Source organism: Gymnoscopelus braueri, assembly GCF_963280865.1.
Source record: "Gymnoscopelus braueri genome assembly, chromosome: 8".
NCBI lineage: Eukaryota > Metazoa > Chordata > Actinopteri > Myctophiformes > Myctophidae > Gymnoscopelus > Gymnoscopelus braueri.
Window position 1 is genome coordinate 12,235,731 of NC_137609.1, and position 11,895 is coordinate 12,247,625.

The 11,895-nt window shown below is 41.4% G+C and overlaps 1 protein-coding gene across 2 annotated transcripts; it reads right to left on the reverse strand.

The window, feature by feature from the left end:
• Positions 1-1,996: 1,996 nt before the first annotated feature.
• LOC308090480 (uncharacterized protein) lies at positions 1,997-8,638 on the reverse strand. Of its 2 annotated transcripts, XM_080435679.1 has the most exons (5): positions 8,312-8,638; positions 7,631-7,729; positions 6,598-6,699; positions 3,958-4,239; positions 1,997-3,737 (listed from the first exon to the last, which is right to left on the reverse strand). In XM_080435679.1, exons 2-5 carry the CDS (start codon positions 7,698-7,700, stop codon positions 2,716-2,718), a joined length of 1,476 nt encoding a protein of 491 aa, XP_080291805.1. In that variant the 5' UTR covers positions 7,701-7,729; positions 8,312-8,638; the 3' UTR covers positions 1,997-2,715. The 2 variants fall into 2 exon arrangements, with proteins under 2 accessions (XP_080291805.1, XP_080291806.1); XM_080435680.1 differs by lacking the exon at positions 3,958-4,239.
• Between the last annotated feature and the right edge of the window lie 3,257 nt (positions 8,639-11,895).

Genomic DNA, 11,895 nt, shown 5'->3' on the forward strand with positions numbered 1-11,895 from the left:
CCTAAAATCAAAGTGTGGTACCTTAGTTAAAGTTCCTGGACGTCCAACAGTCACAGGCGCAGGTTTTACCAGCAGGTTAACGTGGTATTTCTTCCCAATCTCATCCCATGACAATGTTGCCAGAGGAACTTTTAGTGAAGCTGGTTGTTTAAAGCTCTATCTGGGTTGTTCTCTTTGTGTCTTCAGGTTGAAAACGACAGACTGACCCTCAAAACGTCAAATTGGTTTAAGTAAAATGTTCTAAAATAAAAATGTCTGTTTACTTGTAATGGACTCTAGAATGTACTTGCTAGCTTAGTATTAGCGGTAGCCCACAAAACAGTCTTTGAACTTAGCGTGTAAATTCCTATCGTTTCACAACATGCCAGCTTGTAACTCTAACTTTACACTGTCGCAGAAAGACACACTCAGACAGAAGTTAAACAAAGGTTTGTTCACTGCAAACTTATATTATAACGCAGACTTTCTCTGTATCATGTTCGTTCACTCTAATCTGTTTTTGGTGGATAGTGGGTATCGGACTCAACCCGGACGAGAGAGAAGGACGGACACGGTCCTCGTCCTTCCCTTTATCTCGTCCGGGTCGAAACACACACTACTATGAGTTCCCCGCAGATTGTTATTTAGCACCCTAGATGCTGGTTTAGATCATTAACAGGAAACATTGTTTTCAACAAAACTAAAATAAACTCCCCAAAAAATATAATGTACCATGAATTTCACAGTGTTTGTAAACAAAAGGTTGATGGTTACTGGGTGTGCTTCAGTGGTGTTGAGCTGCTAACACACGTTTTTGTTTTCTTTGAATTTTAAAGTGTCAACAGTCAGTCAACAACACACTGATAAACTTTATTGACGAAATGTATATACAACACACACACACACACACACACAGGGCAGGAAAGCACATCATAAAAATACAAACGCAGACTGGTTTGGACACACAGGGCCTTCCTCTGGGCTTCAAACAGATAGTTACCATTAGTGTATCAATTACAAATTGTTTGTATTGATTGATTTAATACTTTATTAATAGCATGGAATTTGTACAGGAAAGGCCCAAGGGTTTGTTAAAAGAATAACAGAAAAGGCCCAAGGGGTTTGTTTCCATTGTGGTCCTGTATATAAAATTCATTAAGACATTTAAAGTAATACAATAATATACAACGATAAACAAGACATGCTAAACACTAGTAGCTATGAACAATGTAAAGTAAACACGTGGGGGGTGAATATAGTCTCGTATATATATAGTATAGTGTATATAGTCTTGCGTAGCCACTAGCCAGACAACTATTCCACTATCTCCTAATGCTATAAGCATTTGAAAATTGTGGGAGGCAACAGTCTGGCTCGCGAGACTACTGTTTATATGACCTTCCAGACAAGAGAACATACATCTAGGAGTGGAACAGTTAGGCTAATCAAACAAAATGTCACATTTTATTTATTTATTGATAATCAATAATTTAGAAACAATCGATTAATAATTGATCCCTATTTTGCACATAGAATAGTGAAAATAGCCCATGTACAAGTTCACAACAAATCAAGATGCAATGCATTTTGAGCTTGTAGATCAACTATTTTCACTTGTCTTGCACAACACAGATAATCAATTTGTTAATATATAACAAATAAAATTACTGCTTCTTCATTAGATTAATCTAAAAAGTAATAATCAGTTGGAAAATCATGGATAGTTGCAGCCCTACAGCTGCACAGGTCTGATCACACATTTCATAGAAATGCAGGATACAACATATACTGTACCAACATACCATGTTACAGGATACAAACATATGCCATAAGATGAAATTCATCAAAGTGGAAGGAAGCTGCACTCCAAAATAAGGGTTTGGAAGACAATGTCAGCAAATGGTAAATGCTTTCTAAAGAAATAAAGAAAAAGTTAACTGATTGACAGTGTCTTGAAAACCCTTATTTTGGAGTGCTGCTTCCTTCCACCTCGGTAGATTTAATCTTATTGAGTTAATCTCACCAGCTGAGCACCCACACCCAAAGGCAAGCAGGGCACCTGGCTCCAATTTCAGACGAACATACAGTATGCCATGTTACAGGATACAATTAAACATGAGTTAACCATATCATTTTCAAACTATGCAAATATATCAACATTTCTATGATACATTCATATGTATGATATATTCAGACTGTGACAAAGAAGCTATTTCATTGCAAACATATTTTATGAAGTCACGGAGAAGAGAATAATGGAATACAGTTCAGAGTTTGGTTATTGTACCAGAATGTTCTAGTAAACAGGAAAATAGTTCTGTAAGATAAATTGATTGTAATGGATGAATTGCACTGGGTCAGGCAGACCTAAAATGGTGTAACTTATCATGAGATTTCATATTGTGTGCCAAGATGTATTGCTACAAGAAGGTATAAAAACACCCCCACAATCTATTTCATCAGTCCTGTCTGCAGATATGGCTCCATTGGTATTAACACATGTATATATATACGTATATCACTTAAAACAAATTGCGGATCGAGGACAATAAGGATTTCAAAGAAAAAAACAAGAGCTGGGGAATGTCTCCAAAAGACGAGTCCTAACGGAGGCCTCGGTTGACACGAGCAGTATGAATATCCATAATAGTTCTGCTTTTCTATCCACCTCCCTAACATCATACAGGTGTTTGATTTTATCCTCCCAGTGAGCTAATTTATATTGGAACGTTTGTTTCACCTAGTGTGAATAAACTGGTGTCTTTTTAGATGACTAAACCTACTGAAACTCTTGTCACACTGTTTACAGTGGAAAAGTTTTTCTCCAGCGTGGACACGCTGGTGTGTCTTCAGGGAACCAGACTTATTGTAACTCTTGTTACAATGTTTACAGTGAAAAGGTTTTTCTCCAGTGTGGACACGCTGGTGTCTCTTAAGTTCATATGACACACTGAAACTCTTGTCACACCGTTTACAGTGGAAAGGTTTTTCTCCAGTGTGGACACGCTGGTGTCTCTTCCGGTCACCTGACTGTCTGAAACTCTTGTCACAATGTTTACAGTGGAAAGGTTTTTCTCCAGTGTGGATAAGCTGGTGTTTCTTGTAGTAACCTGGCCTACTGAAACTCTTGTTACAATGTTTACAGTGGAAAGGTTTTTCTCCAGTGTGGATACGCTGGTGTATCGTCAGGTCACCTGACTGTCTGAAACTCTTGTCACAATGTTTACAGTGGAAAGGTTTTTCTCCAGTGTGGATACGCTGGTGTGTCTTCACGTCACCTAACTGTCTGAAACTCTTGTCACAATGTTTACAGTGGAAAGGTTTTTCTCCAGTGTGGACACGCTGGTGTGTCTTCAGGTCACCCGACCGATTAAAACTCTTGCTACAGTGTGTACAGTGGAAAGGTTTTTCTCCGGTGTGGATACGCTGGTGTGTCTTCAGGTGATCTGAGATATTGAAACTCTTGTCACCATGTTTACAGTAGAAAGGTTTTTCTCTACCTGGTTGAGTTAAAGTCTTGGTAAACTGTTGATGAATGTAAGATCTCGGTTGATCAGTATCTCCTTGTTCCTGGCTGGTTGTAGAGCTGGTGATTTGCTGACAGGCTAATGAGGTGATCTGTCCATTACTCACCATTTGGCAGTAGAGGTCATTGTGTTTCCTCCTGATGTGTCTATGGAGGAAGACTTGAGATGTGAAGGAGTATGGACACTCAGAACAAGAGAAGAACTGAGTCTGGGAAGACTGGGACCTCACTCCTGAGAGAGAGGGGTAGTATGGACAGAGGGGAGAGAAAGGGGAGGAGAGAAGGGGAGAGGCAGGTTAACAATGGTGAGTACAAATACAACTTGAAAGCTTCCATCATCAAATAAGTCCGTCGTTTAGGAGCATTACGGATGTATTGTTCATCTTCTTTTATTCCAACTCCCAGTTTTGCCACACATGCAAGTCCTGCCCCTGTGTTTAACACTGACTGACCTCCACTGGTCTCCTCCCAATCATCACTGTCTTCAGTGACTTCAGTGTCAGATTCAAGCTCAACTTCAACTTCAGAACAGTGTGAAGAGATGTCTTCATCATCAACTACCCCTTTCACTGCTGGTAATGTCAACATTGACCGATCAGTCTCCTCTGGTCTTTGAAGTAGCTCCTCCTGTTCTTCTTTAACCTGTGGAGGCTCTGGTTTCTCCTGAAGCAGACTGGGGCTCCTCTCCTGTTCAGGAGAAACCTCCTCTTTACACACAACCAAGTGCAGGATGGCTAAGAGCAGAAAGATAACATGATAGTCAACATTGGATTCCTAAAATGTAAATCTATTTTTCTATCTTCCATGTTCCACGTCAGAGTCCTGCACAGGTCAAATTTTGAGAACCCGCGCCCGCCCCGCCCGTCAATACTCAGATCCGTAGACCGACCAGTCATTTCAAAATACAAACCAGACCTGCCCCGCCCGTCAAATAAACGACCCGTTGTCCGCCCGTTTACCCGTGATTACATGCAGAGTAAAATGTAAATCCTATTGAAAAGTGTGTTGAAAATGATAGCAGCCTTCAACAACAGCGCTACATTCAGTGGTCAGATTCGTACAGAAATCAAGGAGCGAGCTTAAGCCACGCGCGCGAACGCGCATCTACGCAGCACACATGTGTCGTTGTTTACATCGTCAGATGGTTTTAATTTGAAGGTTTAACAGGATGTTCAGTGTGTTTTTGTGAGTTAAGATAACTGACCAGCGCGCTCCATGCAGTTGTGCTGTGTTAAGTTACACAAGTGACGTTGTTTGGGCGGAAACACTGCTCTCTGATTTTCACAATAAAATGGTACCCGCCCGCGATTAGTTCAGTACCGCCCGTCCTCATACCCGTGATCTTATCAAAGTAAAAAACGCGTCAACGCGGGTACCCGTCGGGTATCCGCGGGTACCCGGCCCGTTGCAGGAATCTGTTCCATGTACAAAGCTATTACCTACTAAGACTGACCAAACAATTACTGAATAAGAATCTGTCTGTGTCTGGGGCTAATTTCTCAAACCACTGTAACAATCAGCGCCAAATGTCTTGTGCATGATGCCAGTAGGCCAAGCAAGTATTTTTTATATCTAATATAATGTGCTGCAAGTCATGATCATGTTTCAGTTTCTTACAGATTATTAAAGTGCAGCTGGTAAGCTTTCTAGTGACGTGCCATACACTGAAATCTATAAATAGTTTAAGAAGATATAATTATTTGAATGTTATTAACCACTTAAAGACCAGCTGAAATGGCTTTTTTGCAACCATATTTTAACCTAATTCCCAGTAAAACAGGGGCTGAGTGGCTCTGAGCCAATCACAACTGAGTTTCCCAGCTCAATGTTTACAACAGTCACACAGCATACATATGTGATTTAAAGTACGTGATCTAAACTCGTTACGTTGTACACTGCAACAAGGCAGTGCCGAATCAAGTGTACGTTACTGCATTGGCTATTTATCACCTCAAATGTTTTTGGAAACAATTCATGTATTGTTTATAACATAATTTATAATGCACCATTCTGTCATCCTCTTTGTTCAGATTCAACAGAGTAGCACTGCCTTCTAGTATCTAGCATAAGTCCCTGTGATATACTCTCGTCGTGTCCAGGGGTTGTACTTGTACATCATGGCTGGGGGATAATACTTGTACATCAAGCTGCCTCACGCCACCGAAACAGGAGATAAGCTCCTGGCCTATGGGCCACATGGCTTGGGAATAATTGGTTCTCAATGCTACCTACTTACCTACCGATGTAATCTCATGTTGTGTTTTTGTTTCACGTAGTGACATTATGATTGGACTTTTGATGTACAACTTCAACAATTATATACTTATTCATTTATTGACATCTAACTATGTCCCCATTACGGCCACTGATATTATCTGAAAGTGTGAAAAACATACTTATTGATTGAACTAATACTAATGTTGAGCAGGGTCGACTCTATACTTGTACTTTGTCCTCTCTTTTTTCCCTCTCTTTTTTCCCTCTACACCAAATCTTTGGTGATGCATTGTGAGCTTGTAGATCAGCTATTAGCAGAACCATAGCATAGGGATGCTAGGGTACAGGAGGTTAAACTTCAAATCACTCAAATATCTGTGTTATCTCACACAAATCGGACTCACAGACCTACCGGTATTTCTATACTCTCACCTGTAGGAGGTGAGAGGTATAGAAATGGGTCTGTGAGTCTGATCTGAGCCACGCCATAAAAATCTGTTTTCATAGTTTTCAACTACTACCAAACTTTAACCAGGCATTTCTGGCTTTCATGGCTGGAGGTGCGTCCGTTTTATGATGTCATTCACTTGGCGGCTTGAGCTGTGAGCTGTGTGACACACACACTGTTCTAGATGCTTTGGTCTACGGCCACTCTGTAGAAAACTGGCACTGTGGTGCAGCTTTTCCTTTGTATTGCATATTTAATGATGCCTATGCATATTGATTGAGTGATTGATTGAATACTTTATTAGTCGAAAAATGGAAATAGCACAGAGGTAGAGTCAAATATTTAGGCCAAATAAATAACACAAAAAAGTCCTGGGGACTCAGTGTCATATTTTTTACCAAAATTATCATATAGTTAAAATACGTACTGAGGTGTGGGTGGTCTTCAGGTTCCTCCTGTTTAATAGAAATGTCCCTGGCTGAATCTGGAGAGTTCATCTTCACCTGCACTCTGGACTCTACACATTGGTCTGAAATTAACACATTGAATAATGACTTTAATTACTGGAGACCCAGCAGTGGTGTCAAGAATAACTATTTGCAGAATGTAAAGGCAAATAGCCTACCGTAAGTCAACTTTCCAAAATATGAATCTGACTTGGGTTCAAAGATTGTGGGATTTATATATTAAGGATGAAATCACACTTAGTTGAAGGTTACACAAGGAAATAAATGAATCAAAAGATGGACTCCTGCAATGCAAACAATGGTCTAAAGTAAATAAGGTGAAAAGTAGCCCACCTCTTTTTTATGTTTCTGCTGCCATGCATCCCATCCTTCTAATCTACACCCATCACCAATTATCAGCCCCAACCTTGTGTGAAAAGCAACTATTTTGGCTCGACAGTGGCGCTAGGAGATAGGTCATGGGGAACCTCGGTTAGGGTTCATCTTCCAGGGCGCATAAATGCGCAGAACAAGTTTCATAGCAATCTGTCCATTAGACTTTGTGAAATCTTGTGTGCGAGTGGCCTAAAGGTGGAGCATTTGGGCACCAAAAATAGTAAGATGCATCCTTGCTGGGTGCATTAAAGGACTATTTGCTGTAACTGTTGGAAGAAGCTGCATTCATTCATAGTTGGCACTATGTTTAGTGGAAAAGCCCATATGACCAGAAACAATCATCTCTAGTCTAGACTATGGATGTGCATACCTGACCAAATTCTAAATAAAACATTCTACTGTTCTGGCAATTTTTCTTTGAATGCGTTTCAATATTTTATTTTTTATAACTACCATTACCGTTATATGCATTTTATTGTACCTAATTCCACACTGTTGAAGCAAAAACAATTCCACTGCCAAAGTATAATGCAACTAGCAACTGTATTGTATGTGTATGTGACAGTAGACACCTTGAAGCTAGAAAAGGGGAAGAAAGAGAAAGTGAATGAAACGTACTGAGGTCTGGCTGGTCTTCAGGTTCCTCCTGTTTTATTGAAACGGGTCTGGCTGAGTCTGGAGAATTCATCTGCACCTGCAGTCTGGACTCTACAGAGTCTGGAATAAAACAATTAAAATCCCAAAAGAGTTTAGGATTAATTAAGAAGAGAAACGTCTCTTATACTCAACTTCAACAACAAGGAAGGAATTACTTATTGTGTTAAGTTGTCAACTGGGTACGTTACTTTTTCATAGAACACTTCAATTATAATTCATAACCTTTTAGACTTCAAGTTTCCCTGGATCAAAGTATTTTGTTGCAGTCTTGAATATTATGTGTAAAATATAATGCAATCCTCTCTCTGATAGAAAATGTTACTATCTCTTAAAGTTAAGTAGGATAATGCATTTTCACAAAGTCTGTTTAATCGTATTCTCTTCTCTTTTTATAAAGAAAATACTACATTATTTAATGATTTGTGCAAATGAAAAAAAAATATATATATACACATATATATATATAAATGTTCAATGGGCTTTATTGGCATGAGAAAACATACGTTTACATTGCCAAACACACACACGCACGCACACACACACAGTCCAAAGCAGGCAAAACTTGGAACCAAAACAAAGTTCCAGGCCTGGTTCGGTGCTTGCGTACGTCATGGCCCAAAACCTAAAATCAAAGTGTGGTACCTTAGTTAAAGTTCCTGGACGTCCAACAGTCACAGGCGCAGGTTTTACCAGCAGGTTAACGTGGTATTTCTTCCCAATCTCATCCCATGACATGTTGCCAGAGGAACTTTTAGTGAAGCTGGTTGTTTAAAGCTCTATCTGGGTTGTTCTCTTTGTGTCTTCAGGTTGAAAACGACAGACTGACCCTCAAAACGTCAAATTGGTTTAAGTAAAATGTTCTAAAATAAAAATGTCTGTTTACTTGTAATGGACTCTAGAATGTACTTGAAGCTAGCTTAGTATTAGCGGTAGCCCACAAAACAGTCTTTGAACTTAGCATGTAAATTCCTATCGTTTCACAACGTGCCAGCTTGTAACTCTTTACACTGTCGCAGAAAGACACACTCAGACAGAAGTTAAACAAAGGTTTGTTCACTGCAAACTTATATTATAACGCAGACTTTCTCTGTATCATGTTCGTTCACTCTAATCTGTTTTTGGTGGATAGTGGGTATCGGTCTCAGCAGTGTTCAGTCAGCAAATATAACGGAGCAAATATAAGACTTCCGGTGGACGATCTCTTCAGAATAAGAGTACCCTCTAGAGTAAAAAGAAACCATTGAAAACCATTGAAAAACGGTTCATTTGCACATTAAAACTATAAATTAAGCATTTAAACGAAGCTATATATCACATATTATGTTTCTGTGTAACAAAAACGGATTTAAAACATTAATTATTTATCTAAATTGATAGATGCTGTTCAAAGGAGTGCATAGCCTATACAAATTGGACACTGGACAGGAGACGGTGCTTAGTGCCGGAACTTCTGAGGTACGCATACGTTCAGGGAAACCCCCTCTACACAGCCACACTCTCCGCTAAGCGGCACTAAGGTGTAAAAAAAAGTGGCGGGCCGTCCAGTGAGGTCAAGGGTCAGAAAAGGACCGTTTTCAGTGCATAGCCTATACAAATTGGACACTGGACAGGAGACGGTGCTTAGTGCCGGAACTTCTGAGGTACGCATGCGTTCGGGGAAACCCCCTCTACACAGCCACACTCTCCGCTAAGCGGCACTAAGGTGTAGAAAAAAGTGGCGGGCCGTCCAGTGAGGTCAAGGGTCAGAAAAGGGCCGTTTTCAGTGCATAGCCTATACAAATTGGACTCTGGACAGGAGACGGTGCTTAGTGCCGGAACTTCTGAGGTACGCACGCGTTCGGGGAGACCCCCTCTACACAGCCACACTCTCCGCTAAGCGGCACTAAGGTGTAGAAAAAAGTGGCGGGCCGTCCAGTGAGGTCAGGGGTCAGAAAAGGGCCGTTTTCAGTGCATAGCCTATACAAATTGGACACTGGACAGGAGACGGTGCTTAGTGCCGGAACTTCTGAGGTACGCACGCGTTCGGGGAGACCCCCTCTACACCGCCACACTCTCCGCTAAGCGGCACTAAGGTGTAGAAAAAAGTGGCGGGCCGTCCAGTGAGGTCAGGGGTCAGAAAAGGGCCGTTTTCAGTGCATAGCCTATACAAATTGGACACTGGACAGGAGACGGTGCTTAGTGCCGGAACTTCTGAGGTACGCACGCGTTCGGGGAAACCCCCTCTACACAGCCACACTCTCCGCTAAGCGGCACTAAGGTGTAGAAAAAAGTGGCGGGCCGTCCAGTGAGGTCAAGGGTCAGAAAAGGGCCGTTTTCAGTGCATAGCCTATACAAATTGGACACTGGACAGGAGACGGTGCTTAGTGCCGGAACTTCTGAGGTACGCACGCGTTCGGGGAGACCCCCTCTACACAGCCACACTCTCCGCTAAGCGGCACTAAGGTGTAGAAAAAAGTGGCGGGCTGTCCAGTGAGGTCAAGGGTCAGAAAAGGGCCGTTTTCAGTGCATAGCCTATACAAATTGGACACTGGACAGGAGACGGTGCTTAGTGCCGGAACTTCTGAGGTACGCACGCGTTCGGGGAGACCCCCTCTACACAGCCACACTCTCCGCTAAGCGGCACTAAGGTGTAGAAAAAAGTGGCGGGCCGTCCAGTGAGGTCAGGGGTCAGAAAAGGGCCCTTTTCAGACAATAGTGTATACAAGTGGCCATACCCTAACCCAATAGTGTATACAAGTGGCCACACAACCCCACACCATAAAAGAATACAGACACAACAGAGCCTTTTAGGTAGTTTGTCCAAGATACAGTAAATCACAGTACATGCTTTAACTTTGTACTCAGATAAATATCTTTTGGCCTGACAACTCATGCATAACACAATCTCGCTTTTCACGGTGGCTTTTGAAAGTGTTGAGGCTCACATCAAACAGAACAGCTTTGGAAAACAAACAAGTGAAAATACCACAGCTGCTGCCGTCAGTTTGTTCTATGAAATTGGGACAACTGTGATAACACTCATATCTAAATGTAATACCCATACCTCTACCATACAATGCAAAGTACTGTAATGCTAAGTACCTTTGCAGTGGAAAAAATGCTTTAACCAGGTCTTGCTCATGCACACGTAGTGAATCCATTATCACAACATCTAATACTATAACATCACCATTCACTGTCTTTTTGGTGAAATCTACCGCGATGGCTCCCCAATGGGACTTATTTGCGTTGACGGGCAATATCACCAACTCGTAGTTCCACCAATTGCGTGATGCTCGTGGTACATCTGGGAGGACACTGATGTCATCACACCAAAAACTCTGTAACTGTTGGCTTACAAAAGTGCTGGGACAAATAAATGCATTTTTTTTTCTTTCAACACTCGAAAGCAAGAGCTTATGGTACTCATCGATCATCTTATCACTCAGCCACTCGTTATTCTCCACAGCTGCCTTTGGAATGGATCTCCTTTTTCTAGCCCTCTATCTGTCTGTGCATTTATGTTTTTGTTCGACCTGCTGAAAGTTGATTAGTTTCACACTATTAGTTTTCTCGTATGACACGACAAAGCAACTAGCTGTGGTCAGTATTTTTAGCATCAGCTCAAAGGTATAGCCTGCTGTGTCATTGGATGCTTTTGTCATGATATGCCATTGCTGGTCTTTACACGTGTACAATGACACATATGGTGACTTGTCAAAAAATGCACAAATGCTGGACACAGCATAATCATTTCGGTGGTACAGACAGGAGAGAGTGAACGTTTTGGGAATTTCTGCACCAGATCTTAGCAGGAGAAGTAAAGTCTGTGGGCTGTGAATTACTTGATAGGTTGATAAGCTTAAGTCCTGCTTACATGTTTCACATTGGTCAAGTTGAGCAGAACATATTTTTGCAACTGTGTCCAAGATGCCTTTTTGGGACACTTCAAGTGGCTGCACTATGAGTTCTGACATGTTCTTTCTAGATGGTACGGCCTGGTCACCACATTGAGTACAAATATAGCGACCAAGACTTTTAAGGCAAAGCAGGTCATTTCCAAGGAAAGGAGCCCCAAGTGTGTCATTCACAAAGCTGTTTAATATGTGGTACACGTCTGTCATAGAAAATTGCCGAGACACTAATGACACCACCTGAGTGTTGGCAAGTTTCTCAAGCGCTCTTTTAAACAATGCTGGGGACTGCGCTGCTGCTGCTGCTGCTGCAAGCCGTGTGTGACATTTTTG

Excerpts from the sequence above, each read along its gene's own strand:
- LOC308090480 (XM_080435679.1), bottom strand. The coding sequence starts at position 7,700 with ATGAATTCTCCAGACTCAGCCAGACCCGTTTCAATAAAACAGGAGGAA. Across the intron at positions 6,700-7,630 it reads TGAAGACCAGCCAGACCTCA|ACCAATGTGTAGAGTCCAGA; the intron begins GTACGTTTCATT and ends TGTTAATTTCAG. Across the intron at positions 4,240-6,597 it reads TGAAGACCACCCACACCTCA|CCATCCTGCACTTGGTTGTG; the intron begins GTACGTATTTTA and ends TTCTGCTCTTAG.